Genomic DNA, 12,506 nt, shown 5'->3' with positions numbered 1-12,506 from the left:
TGAAGGTGTGCTGTGGTATCTGGCACCAAGACGTTAGCAGCAGATCCTTTAAGTCCTGTAATTTGCGAAGTGGAGCCTCCATGGATTGGACTTGTTTGTCCAGCACATTCCACAGATGCTCGATTGAATTGAGATCTGGGGAATTTGGAGGCCAAGTCAACACCTTGAACTCGTGATTCATCAGACCAGGCCACCTTCTTCCATTGCTCCGTGGTCCAGTTCTGATGCTCACATGCCCATTGTAGGCGCTTTCTGCAGTGGACAGGGGTCAGCATGGGCACCCTGACTGGTCTGCGGCTGCGCAGCCCCATACGCAACAAACTGCGATGTACTGTGTGTTCTGACACCTTTCTATCAGAACCAGCATTCACTTTTTCAGCAATTTGAGCTACAGTAGCTCGTCTGTTGGATCGGACCACATGGGCCAGCCTTCTCTCCCCACGTGCATCAGTGAGCCTTGGCCGCCCATGACCCTGTCGCCGGTCACCGCTTTTCCTTTCTTGGACCACTTTTGATAGGTACTGACCACTGCAGACCGGGAACACCCCACAAGAGCTGCAGTTTTGGAGATGCTCTGACCCAGTCGTCTAGCCATCACAATTTGGCCCTTGTCAAAGTTGCTCAGATCCTTACGCTTGCCCAATTTTCCTGCTTCTAACACATCAACTCTGATGACAAAATGTTCACGTGCTGCCTAATATATCCCACCCACTGACAGGTGCCATGATAACGAGATTATCAGTGTTAATCTCTTCACCTGTCAGTGGTCATAATGTTATGGCTGATTGGTGTATATATATATATATATATATCAATCCACTGCTGGATGAAGGCCTCCCCAAGATGTTTCCACTTGCTTCTGTTTTCCATGTCACACCTGCAAAGTTTATCACTTCATCTTCTCATCTATTAGGTGGTCATCTTCTAGTTCTTTTTTAATCTCTTGGTATCCATTCAATAACTTCCTTTGTCCATCTTTGATATTTTTTCTTGCAGTGTGTCTGGCCCATTGCCATTTTAACATTTTCACTCATTCAATGTTTTTGTTTCTTCTTGGATCCATTAATTTCCTTTCCTATCTATTATTTTTAGTCCAAGCATAGATATATCCATACTACTTTTTTTTCATCTGCAGTTCCTGTATAATTATTGCATTAAGTGACCGCATTCCAAAGCCATAAGTGAGCACTGGTAGTATGCACTGATCAAATACGTTTCTCTTCAGGCAAATGTGTTGATTTCCTTTTAGGAGCGTGCTGTTCAAATGCACCCTTCCTTTGATTTCTTCCATAATATCTCAGTGCACTGATTTGTTGTCATAAAGACATTTTGGAATCAGCTGGTCTCATAATAATCTGTACAGTACTCATTATTAATTTGGGCCATTTTAATTTTGACCACAATAGGTTATCTATCTATCAAAGCACTGACAACAGCAGGCAGAACATTTTACTGGCAGACAGTTGTTCATGGACTATGACTGACAGAACACCTCCTGACCATGTTAGAAAGTTGCCTTTAAGCAGGTAATGTCTGATATATATGGTATAGTTTTAAATGTATAACCAGGAAGGACTTTGGTATCAGAAATGGGACACAATGGGAAATAGGTTACATACAGACAATGGAAGAAATATTCTAATTAAATTGCAATTTCTTTGAAGATTGACCTGATTTGCCATACATAATTGTTTAACATGTTTTTCTGGGGTTTCACAGACAGTGCTGGCCTGGAAGGCTGAATCTGGTATTGACGCTCTAAGAACACAACAGTGGACTTGTTTGCTGGGTTGATTACGTACATGCAGTGTTGTCGTTGCTGCTGTTATTGCTGTTGACACAGAAAAACAGGAAGATCAACTTTAATCCTTTGAACAGGAGGCTGCAAAACCGGAAATGCATCGACAAAGCGATCAACAACGAAATGCAAGACATGTGGCCCATGCTGTAGAGTACAGTTAATGCATATGTTGCCCAAATCTGCTGAGGAGGACATGTAGAAATCAGCTGTAGAAATTACATAGGCAGAAATATGAGATTTTAGCGAGGAACTGAAGAGCCTGCAGCCAAATTTTACTTATAAATAATATTATTTATTAACCTAACATATTGAGCATCCGATTGCCGCTAATTAATTAATACATTAATAAATCCTTTATTGCTTTATTAACAATTACCCAAGGACCCTCTATATATTTTTCAAAGCCTCTGCAATATCCCCAGTGAACTGTAATAATTGGGGACAGTGTGAATGCTCAGAAAAGGATTAGTACGTTATATAAATTCCTTAAGGTTTGTTTTTCGCTTGATTGCCTTTTGGTGGAGCAATCTGAGTTACAGTTTCTCATATATGCTCAGGGTTAGTTTAGTATAAAAACTATTGTATATCTGTGTATCAGTTATTGGTGGACATGTTAAACTTAGGCTTCCATTTAGATTTAATCCCTGGTATGCATATAATAAATTAGTCAGCCAGGAGAAATGTTGTGTTGTGAGACAAATAAGCAGAGTATTTGTACGTTCCACTATGTATGCAATAGCAGAAAGTGGAGCTCGATTTATTAATCCATCAAAATTGATAAGTGCAACAATTCTTTACAAATAAAAAGGTAGTACATATTCGCTTTTCTCTCATTTTCATTTTCTAGATGTTGTTATCTGTAACGTTGTGTGTGTGTGTGTGTGTGTGTGTGTGTGTGTGTGTGTAAGTATCCATCGTAAATCCAGGGCATTAACTGCGCCTGCATGGCAGTAAATAATTACATATTACAGCCTATATTACAGTTTGTCATAAACTATCATTAAACCAGACACACAATGACTGTATAACTCTGAGATCCATATTACTACTACTACTACTACTACTACTACTACTACTACTACTACTACTACTACTACTACTAATAATAATAATAATAATAATAATACGAAGAAAAAGAAGAATTGTAACCTAAATAAATTGAAGTGTGTTTCATTAGGCTAAAAATACCCGACTTCCGGAGTCTTTAACTGTCCTTCAGTGACGGTGTTAAGATTGTGAGATTGCGTCAAGGAGGATTACTGATAATAAGCTTTGTTCGACTGAACCTGTGGACTTGTTCTGTAAACATACTTTACATGTGTTTCTTTAAAGGAATATGGACACCATTTATGTTGTATTGGCTATAGGTTTTGTTTTTCTTCTCACAGATCCAGTTAATTCTCACTGTTTGCCTGCTTGTACTTGTAGAAATGACAGTTTTGGGAGGTAAGTTGCATTTTCTTTAAATATCAAACAGATCGGAAGGGCACTGTGGCAGATTTCAAAGCCTCTGCGTAGGTCGGTATGTTGTCGTCGCTGGGGGTGTTCAACTAGTTTTTCTATTTCTTTTCATTATTTGAATACACTGATAATGGTTAAACAGTTCAACAAACTATTTAAATAATTGTAACTTTTTAAACCATCGTAAATTCAACTTGTTCTGTATTCGCAATTAAAATCATGTGCTCATATATGTTTAATAGAAGACTGAAATTATTTTGAGTATATATCAGTTTTACATCATTCATATATGTATGTATTTATTTAACATTTGCAGAATGCACTTGTCCTAATACTGTTATTTCCATGCACTTGTTAGATCTTTACTTTGCATGGCCACCGCCCTAAGAAGAATCCCTGAAAACATCCCGCAAGATTTCAGAAAAATCCGAATTGAAAAATGTCACCTTACAGAGTTACCCCGTGGGTCGTTTTCTACGATTAGTGCCTTGGAATATCTCTGGCTTAATTTTAACAATATAACTGTTATGAATATAAGGAGCCTTGAGGGATTAAAGAACTTGACTGAGCTAAGACTGCAGGGGAACAATTTGCGTTCAGTACCCTGGACAGCGTTTCAGGATACATCTGTGCTAAAAATCTTGGATTTGAAACACAACCGACTAGACGTGCTCCCAGAATACGCACTAAGACATTTGCCAGGCCTGACCTACTTAGACTTATCCTTCAATCAGCTTACAGTTATATCCAAAGATGTCTTTCTGAACTGGCCTCTCTACCACACAGCACAGCAACAGGGAGGAAAACAGGAGCGCTTGGCAAACGTTGTCCTCGCTCTGCATGACAATCCGTGGATTTGTGACTGTCGTCTGAAAGGCTTTGTTCAGTTCATTAGATCTGTTACCCCACCTATCATTTTAATGAATTCTTACTTGACCTGCTCAGGCCCAAAATTCAGGGCAGGCAAGTTTTTTCACGAAGTTGAATTGAATAGTTGCATGAAGCCAGAGGCCACTGCCCCCAATACAAACCTTACACTGCCATTGGGGGTGAACATTTCTCTTACATGCTTGGCTAAGGCAAGGCCGGACCCTGCAGTGTGGTGGACATATGGTCTGAAGATTGTAAGAGGATTCAATGGTAAGGTTTAGTGTTATTTTGTTAACTTTGACCATACGTTATCATGCTAAACCAGATGTACTGCCCTTTTAAATGAGACAGCTTCATTCAAATGTCTTAGCCCAACAAGTAGATAGATATGTATACCTTGTAGCCTGCTATACATTTATTTCCTTCTTTTTGTCTAGATGTTTTAAGCAATATACACTCACCTAAAGGATTATTAGGAACACCTGTTCAATTTGTCATTAATGCATTTATCTAACCAACCAATCACATGGCAGTTGCTTCAATGCATTTAGGGGTGTGGTCCTGGTCAAGACAATCTCCTGAACTCCAAACTGAATGTCTGAATGGGAAAGAAAGGTGATTTAAGCAATTTTGAGCGTGGCATGGTTGTTGGTGCCAGACGGGCCGGTCTGAGTATTTCACAATCTGCTCAGTTACTGGGATTTTCACGCACAACCATTTCTAGGGTTTACAAAGAATGGTGTGAAAAGGGAAAAACATCCAGTATGCGGCAGTCCTGTGGGCAAAAATGCCTTGTTGATGCTAGAGGTCAGAGGAGAATGGGCCGACTGATTCAAGCTGATAGAAGAGCAACTTTGACTGAAATAACCAGTCGTTACAACCGAGGTATGCAGCAAAGCATTTGTGAAGCCACAACACGTACAACCTTGAGGCGGATGGGCTACAACAGCAGAAGACCCCACCGGGTACCACTCATCTCCACTACAAATAGGAAAAAGAGGCTACAATTTGCACAAGCTCACCAAAATTGGACAGTTGAAGACTGGAAAAATGTTGCCTGGTCTGATGAGTCTCGATTTCTGTTGAGACATTCAGATGGTAGAGTCAGAATTTGGCGTAAACAGAATGAGAACATGGATCCATCATGCCTTGTTACCACTGTGCAGGCTGGTGGTGGTGGTGTAATGGTGTGGGGGATGTTTTCTTGGCACACTTTAGGCCCCTTAGTGCCAATTGGGCATCGTTTAAATGCCACGGCCTACCTGAGCATTGTTTCTGACCATGTCCATCCCTTTATGACCACCATGTACCCATCCTCTGATGGCTACTTCCAGCAGGATAATGCACCATGTCACAAAGATCGAATCATTTCAAATTGGTTTCTTGAATATGACAATGAGTTCACTGTACTAAACTGGCCCCCACAGTCACCAGATCTCAACCCAATAGAGCATCTTTGGGATGTGGTGGAACGGGAGCTTCGTGCCCTGGATGTGCATCCCACAAATCTCCATCAACTGCAAGATGCTATCCTATCAATATGGGCCAACATTTCTAAAGAATGCTTTCAGCACCTTGTTGAATCAATGCCACGTAGAATTAAGGCAGTTCTGAAGGCGAAAGGGGGTCAAACACAGTATTAGTATGGTGTTCCTAATAATCCTTTAGGTGAGTGTACATAGTACATATGTCATTTTTGAATCATAAGGAATGGTAAAACATGTAGGAATAATACAGAGTCCCTACCATATTGAAAAACACAGCCGTGACTCAGAGACTAATGAAGGGACAGCAAAACACTAATCACAAAACAGAGCAGACACAGACACATCTGAATCTGGTAACTTGGCCTTGTGCATCATACTAGATTGAAGGTTAATCTTAATACCATGGTACTTTGCAGAAATGCTTCCATGGGGGTAGTCATTTTAATAGGCCAGGGCTCTAGTTTTGGTTACAGCCTTTCTAAGGTGAACTGGGTTAGTGGACCTGTTCTGTTGACTCCTTCTTGGGATTGGCTTAACACTTTCGTCATGTCTGCTAATTGACCCAGAGTTGTGAGGCTCAATGGCGCTCTTTGTGTGGAGTTTAATTTAGGACACTTAATGGTGACAATCTATAAAGATCCTTAAGGGCAACATCGACCTTTATGCGATACTGATGTGTCCAAACAGGGCAGTATTGTTAAGGAAGATGGTGACCCAGATCACACTGCCTCTGCAATAGAGTAATTACTCACAGTTACTCACAACACAAGCCTGTAAACATGTTTAATTGTAATGTAAATCAGATGTATTTCTAAATATATTGAAGGGAAGGTCAATTATCTTTTTAGAAGGTTAGCCATTTCTATAAAGACAAAATCATCACACCAGAAGCTGTATATATATTTATTCCAAAGTCAACATCATTCTGAAGAATAATGTAGAGCAATGATTGCCTTAAATGCTAATCTGGTGCAATAAATTGAGTTGAGGTAGATTTTTAATAACATCATAGATTTTGTAGTTGCATATTAAGAAGTGGATATACAATGTATTGCATCTGAGAGCATTTTTTTTCTGTTTCATGAATTTAGAGACAAGAACACGGATTAATGAAGATACCATCAAGTCTGAACTGACGATCCCGTCATTAAGTCTACTGGACAGAGGGACATACACCTGTATTGCCACTAATTTTATTGGGAACTCCAATGTCACCATATTTGTAAACGTCACTGCCCCGAATACATCATTTGCACTTTCTCCATTATATCCTTTATCGTCATCGTCAGTGGAAGAGAACATTTACATAGACATCCGTATTGCCAAACAGACAGTCTATGGGATCACTCTTGAATGGTACGCCGCCACAGAAAACCCAGCGGAAAGCTGGTACACCATACACTTCGGCAAATACGACAATGCCAGAAAAGAAACAATCTATATAGGCCCAGGAATCAACAGCTATTCGGTCACAGATTTGCTGCCAGCTACAAAGTACGAAGTGTGCATTACTTTAAAAAATCAGCCTCCCAGAAGAGGTCAATGTGTTGTGTTTGTGACCGGCAGTGACATCAGTGAACTTGAGCAGAGAGAAAAGCTGATTCACATCGTGGTTATTGTGTGTGCCATGGTGCTGGCAGTGCCCGCAGGAATGTATGCATGCACCACAGAAACCAAGTTCAGCTGCTTTGAACGATGCAGTGAAATATGCAAAAGGCGGCGGCTTGCAGAGAAGACCCTCAAATCCAGCGAAAGACAGGGCACATTTGATAGTTTACAAGCAGCGAGTGATGAAGGGCTCTGTAGAGACTCTAGTGATGACAAAAGAAGAAGGAGGAGGTCAGAGGACAAAACACAGAAGGCCAGAGCTGAACAAAGGAACAATGCAGAGCTGTACTAATTCACTGGTGCACACACTGAGATTTCCCAGCAATAACAACAATAACTGATACCTGGTATAAGATGAAAACACAAAAATATTATAAACATATTTCAACTGGGCCGTTCAATATTTAAGAAAGGGAAAGAATAATGTATTATACAAAAACTCTGGTTTTAATGAACCACTCATAATCAAAAGTTAATCCTTAGCAATTGAGCAATTTGACCTAGCTTTTATTTTGTGTACTTGAAAATGCCTTTATTTCCTCATTCTATAGGCCTATATACAGCACTATTATTACCGACATGTAAACGTATTGTTTTGTTAACATATGCAATAACATATTCAATTTCCCAAACATAGACTGGGAAAGCCCAGTTGGGACTACAGAAGCAGAAATAGAAATGGTTGAGATGGTAAATGACTGCTTTCTAACTCAATTTGTCAGGGAACCACCAGGGAGACCGTGCATACATTGACTTGATCTTTTCAAATGACCAGGATAGAGTCAGAGGGACACTAGTTAGAGAACCAATGGCAAACTGTGATCACAATATGGTTAGCTTTGAGGCATACTTTCAAAAAACAAGGACCAAGTCTATACTTTTAGAAAAGCAAACCTTGAAGGTATGAGGCAACACTTAGAAGAGTTATACTGGAGCACACTGGATACAGATTCAGTTGAAAATGGATGGTTATATTTGAAAAATATACTACTTGAGGCTCAGGAGCAATTTGTACCAAAACTTAGCAAATTGAGGACCAAAAATCATTGGCCAAAATGGTTTAATAGAGGTATGCAAAACAATATCAGGAGAAAGAAAATGTATAGCACATACAAAAGGGATAGAGATTAAACAAAATACAAAGAATATGTTGAACTTGCAAAGAGATCTTAAGAAAGGGATCAGGAAAGCAAAGAGGGAAATAGAAAGAAACGTCGCTCTTGGAGCTAAAACTAACGCAAAGAGTTGTTTTCAATACTACAACAGCAAGAGGTCAATAAAGGAGGAAGTGAAACAGATAAAGGGCAAAAATTGAAGTATCTTGGAAAATGAACAAGATGTGGCAAATGTTCTAAATGAGTATTTCACAGAGGTTTTTACAAAAGAAAAAACAGAAAACATGCCACAGGTTAACAACCAGTCCAGTCAAACCCTAACAGTATTTAAAGAAATGAGGGAAATTATTTTTAGATTGCTAACTCAAATATTCCAAATGACACTTAGAACAGGGGATGTGCCAACTGACTGGAAGATGGCAAATGTCATACCAATCCACAAGAAAGGGGACAAAACTGAGCCAGGAAATCACAGACCAATCAGTCTCACCTGCATTACTTGTAAAATGTTGGAAAAAATTATTAGACAGAAAGGTTCCACAGCAAAGACTGATCCTCAAATTGGAAGCTGTAGGTATTCAGAGTAATGTAAGTAGATGGATTATGAACTGGTTGATGTATAGGAAACAGAGGGTCGTTTCTAACTGGAGTGAGGTTGTTAGTGGAGTTCCACAGGGATCAGTACTAGGGCCTTTGCTGTTTCTAATCTATATTAATGATCTGGACTCTGGGATAGTTAGCAAACTTGTCAAATTTGCAGATGATTCTAAAATAGGTGGACCGACACCTGGCAGATGAAATTCAATGTGGACAAGTGCAAGGTAATACATGCAGGTAACAAAAATGTCCACTATAATTACACTATGGGAGGAATAGAACTAGATGAAGTAACGCATGAGAGAGACCTAGGAGTCTATGTGGACTCCTCACTTTCTCCATCCAAACAATGTGGGGAAGCAATAAAAAAGGCAAACAGAATGTTATTATTATTATTATTATTATTATTATTATTATTATTATTATTATTAATTATTTATTTATGTATTTATTTATTTATTTATTTATTAGCAGATGCCCTTGGCGACTTACAAAATATAAGAGCAATACAAAGTGCAATAATACAGTGCAATTCAAGGCATAATACATTTTACACATTCAGAATTCAGAAAGTGTATATGAGATATACAGTAAACAATATATAAGGTCTTACATCCTAGATTGTAAAAGCTAATAAGTGCAGAGAAGATGTTAAGACAAATTTAAGAGCTAAGGCAGGGGAAATCAAAATAAACAATACAAGTGCTAGTAATGCAGAGGCAAGAGTATGACTAAAGTGCAATCTTACAGGAGAATAAATTACTAAATTACAAGTAAAATGTTAGGGTATTTTGTCAAAAGTGTAGAATTGAGGGCAGTGATGTTCAGACTGTAGTGCACAAGTGCAAGGTAATACATGCAGGTAACAAAAATGTCCACTATAATTACACTATGGGAGGAATAGAACTAGATGAAGTAACGCATGAGAAAGACCTAGGAGTCTATGTGGACTCCTCACTTTCTCCATCCAAACAATGTGGGGAAGCAATAAAAAGGCAAACAGAATGCTAGGGTATATTGTCAAAAGAGTAGAATTGAGCACAAGGGCAGTGATGTTCAGACTGTACAATGCACTAGTTAGAGCTCATCTGGATACTGTGTGCAGTTCTGGGCTCCACACTTCAAGAAGGATATCGCTGCTCTAGAGGCAGTTCAGAGGAGAGCAACCAGACTTATTCCAGGTCTGAAGGGAATGTCCTACTGAGAGACTGAGGAACTGAACCTTTTCACCCTGGAACAGAGGAGACTACGTGGGGACTTGATTCAAGTCTTCAAAATCATGAAAGGCATCGACCACATCAAACCAGAGGAGCTTTTCCAGATCAGCAGGGACACACACACCCAGGGACACAAATGGAAATTGGGCTTCAAGGCATTCAAGACAAAAAACAGGAGACACTTCTTCACACAGAGAGTCGTCACAATCTGGAACAAACTACCCAGCGATGTGGTTGAAGCGACAATTTGAGAACAATTGAAAATAGGCTGGATAGGATCCTTGAATCACACCAAACGAGCGCGATGGATCAAATGGCCTCCTCTCGTTTGTAAGCTTTCTTATGTTCTTATGTTCTATATGTATGTATGTAAGCATATTCAGAATGTACTAACCTTTTCTTTTGATGAATAGTTTAACATACATTTTATACATCTTTAGTGGGTGTGTGTGTATGTATGTCCTAATAAGGAATTTGAGGTTGTAAAATGTGATATATAATAAATGGATTGGAATTGTAGTTTGTTGCATATTAGAACTAAAGTGTACTTTTTTACCTTGGTGATTTGGGGAGTAGTTAGTAATATATCCAACAGGTTGCAAAACATGACTGGTGAAGATCTATGAGTGTATTTCACATTACTTTATTTACTAATACTTTCAAATCTATTGTTGTCTTTTATTAACTGTCTAGATAACCTGAAGACAATTTATACCTTCTGGAGGAAGTGATTCAAATTTAAGGTTTATTCAGAGCACAGTATCAGAAATAAAAAAGAATACAAATATGTTTAGTACACAAACTGCTTACTACCATAATATAAACACCTCCTTTAACATTGAGTGACAGTATAGGATTACAAGTTCACAGTAGACATGCTATTAAGCTATTGCATACTTCCTGTAAAAAGGATTACCACTTAGACCCAATACGAGATTGTAAGCCATTTGCTCCCTCTGCCTCTATAAACAGTTATGCATTTGTACGATTGCCAACACATGCATATTTTTTGGCATTCAATACAATTAGAAAGAGGATTTATTATATAAGCAAATGGTTTACGTGCATGCAAACAAATACTAGTAAGCAGATTATAATTGTTCTGTTTTGCATTATCTTTATCTAATAGCTGTCTGGATCCTGAGTTTTTGAAGTATTCACTGTATAGGTGGTATGATGTTGGTCCAAGTACAGATCACACAGTCAAGCTTGCATCAAATGTTCAATATTTTAATAACAAAATATGTAATGAGATACTGAAGAAACCATATATCTGCAACCTGACAAAGGAGCCTACTCGTTTAGTGTAGCGGTCCTGAGGAATCCCACTGTTAACACCAACAATTACAAACTCCTATTACAAACACAAAGCACAAAATGTGAATTGTGATCACGTAAGTATGCATAATCTTAGCCAGATGAACAAAACAACAATCAACAATATTTAATTTAAACAAACTAAATGTATGTACAAAACATCCCTCAGAGCTTGAATCTACTACCTAAGCTTGCACACTGAACACTGAACTAGTTTATTTGAGATGGTTGAAAACATGCACTAATTTATCCTGAATGAACCTGGTCGCATTGCCACAAAGACATTCCATTCCCACCCTATACCACTGGGTCTACTAATGGCATACATAAATACAGGAGAATTCAAGTCATAGGAAGATGTGTCCCCCTAATTAGTGCCTAAATATATTGAATGTATCAAAAGTGTATCATATGTATACAATGACCTCTTTCACTTTCTGAGGTATGAACTGAGGAAGCCCTTCAATTAAAATTGCTATTTGCATTGCATGCCATGCCATCAACTGTCTGCGTGCATCAATGCACTTTACAACTTTGTAATCCTCTCATATAAACTAAGTAATCCTCCCTTACAGCCTACATGAAGTAATTCCTTGACCTTCATGCTCCAACTCATTATTTGTTTCAGCATGTACAGGCTCTCTTTATAAGAATCTATGGCAGCATACTGTGCTAAATTAAACTTAACAAAATTGTCTCCGTATATGATGGCTTCAGATTTTCAACAGCTTGCCACTTCAAAATGTATTAATTAAACTCCAAGCTTGCCATGAATGCTAATGTAACAAGGTCATGGGAAAAAAATAATTCTCAACTTGATTTATATTTATTATTTACCAACAACCACTTAGTGTCTTGATAATTGTTTGATGTATATCATAGTATTCACCTGTCTGTAACAGAAAGGACTACAATGCCTTAAACTGCTCTTTTTATACACCCGAGTCTCTCTCACACAATTCGTGTTGTTAAGGGGGGTCACTTGTATACCAAGATGTGTTTCTCCATTAATTACTTTTTCAAAGGGCAGAAA

At 38.6% G+C, this 12,506-nt stretch overlaps 1 protein-coding gene across 1 annotated transcript; it reads left to right on the top strand.

Moving 5' to 3' along the window:
* Positions 1–3,103: 3,103 nt before the first annotated feature.
* Positions 3,104–10,685, top strand: lrit2 (leucine-rich repeat, immunoglobulin-like and transmembrane domains 2). The gene is made up of 3 exons (XM_066693601.1): positions 3,104–3,247; positions 3,621–4,402; positions 6,711–10,685. The coding sequence occupies exons 1-3, from the start codon at positions 3,138–3,140 to the stop codon at positions 7,517–7,519; spliced, it is 1,701 nt and encodes a 566-aa protein (XP_066549698.1). The 5' UTR covers positions 3,104–3,137; the 3' UTR covers positions 7,520–10,685.
* Positions 10,686–12,506: the final 1,821 nt, after the last annotated feature.

The sequence above is a fragment of the Amia ocellicauda genome, chromosome 20, assembly GCF_036373705.1.
Source record: "Amia ocellicauda isolate fAmiCal2 chromosome 20, fAmiCal2.hap1, whole genome shotgun sequence".
Taxonomy (NCBI): domain Eukaryota; kingdom Metazoa; phylum Chordata; class Actinopteri; order Amiiformes; family Amiidae; genus Amia; species Amia ocellicauda.
The sequence above is the reverse complement of the archived record's forward strand: the minus strand, read 5'-3'. Positions and strand labels throughout refer to the sequence as shown.

Coding starts and splice junctions, on each gene's coding strand:
- lrit2 (XM_066693601.1), top strand. CDS start 3,138: ATGGACACCATTTATGTTGTATTGGCTATAGGTTTTGTTTTTCTTCTC. Junction 3,248..3,620: donor AGAAATGACAGTTTTGGGAG/GTAAGTTGCATT, acceptor TGCACTTGTTAG/ATCTTTACTTTGCATGGCCA. Junction 4,403..6,710: donor GATTGTAAGAGGATTCAATG/GTAAGGTTTAGT, acceptor TCATGAATTTAG/AGACAAGAACACGGATTAAT.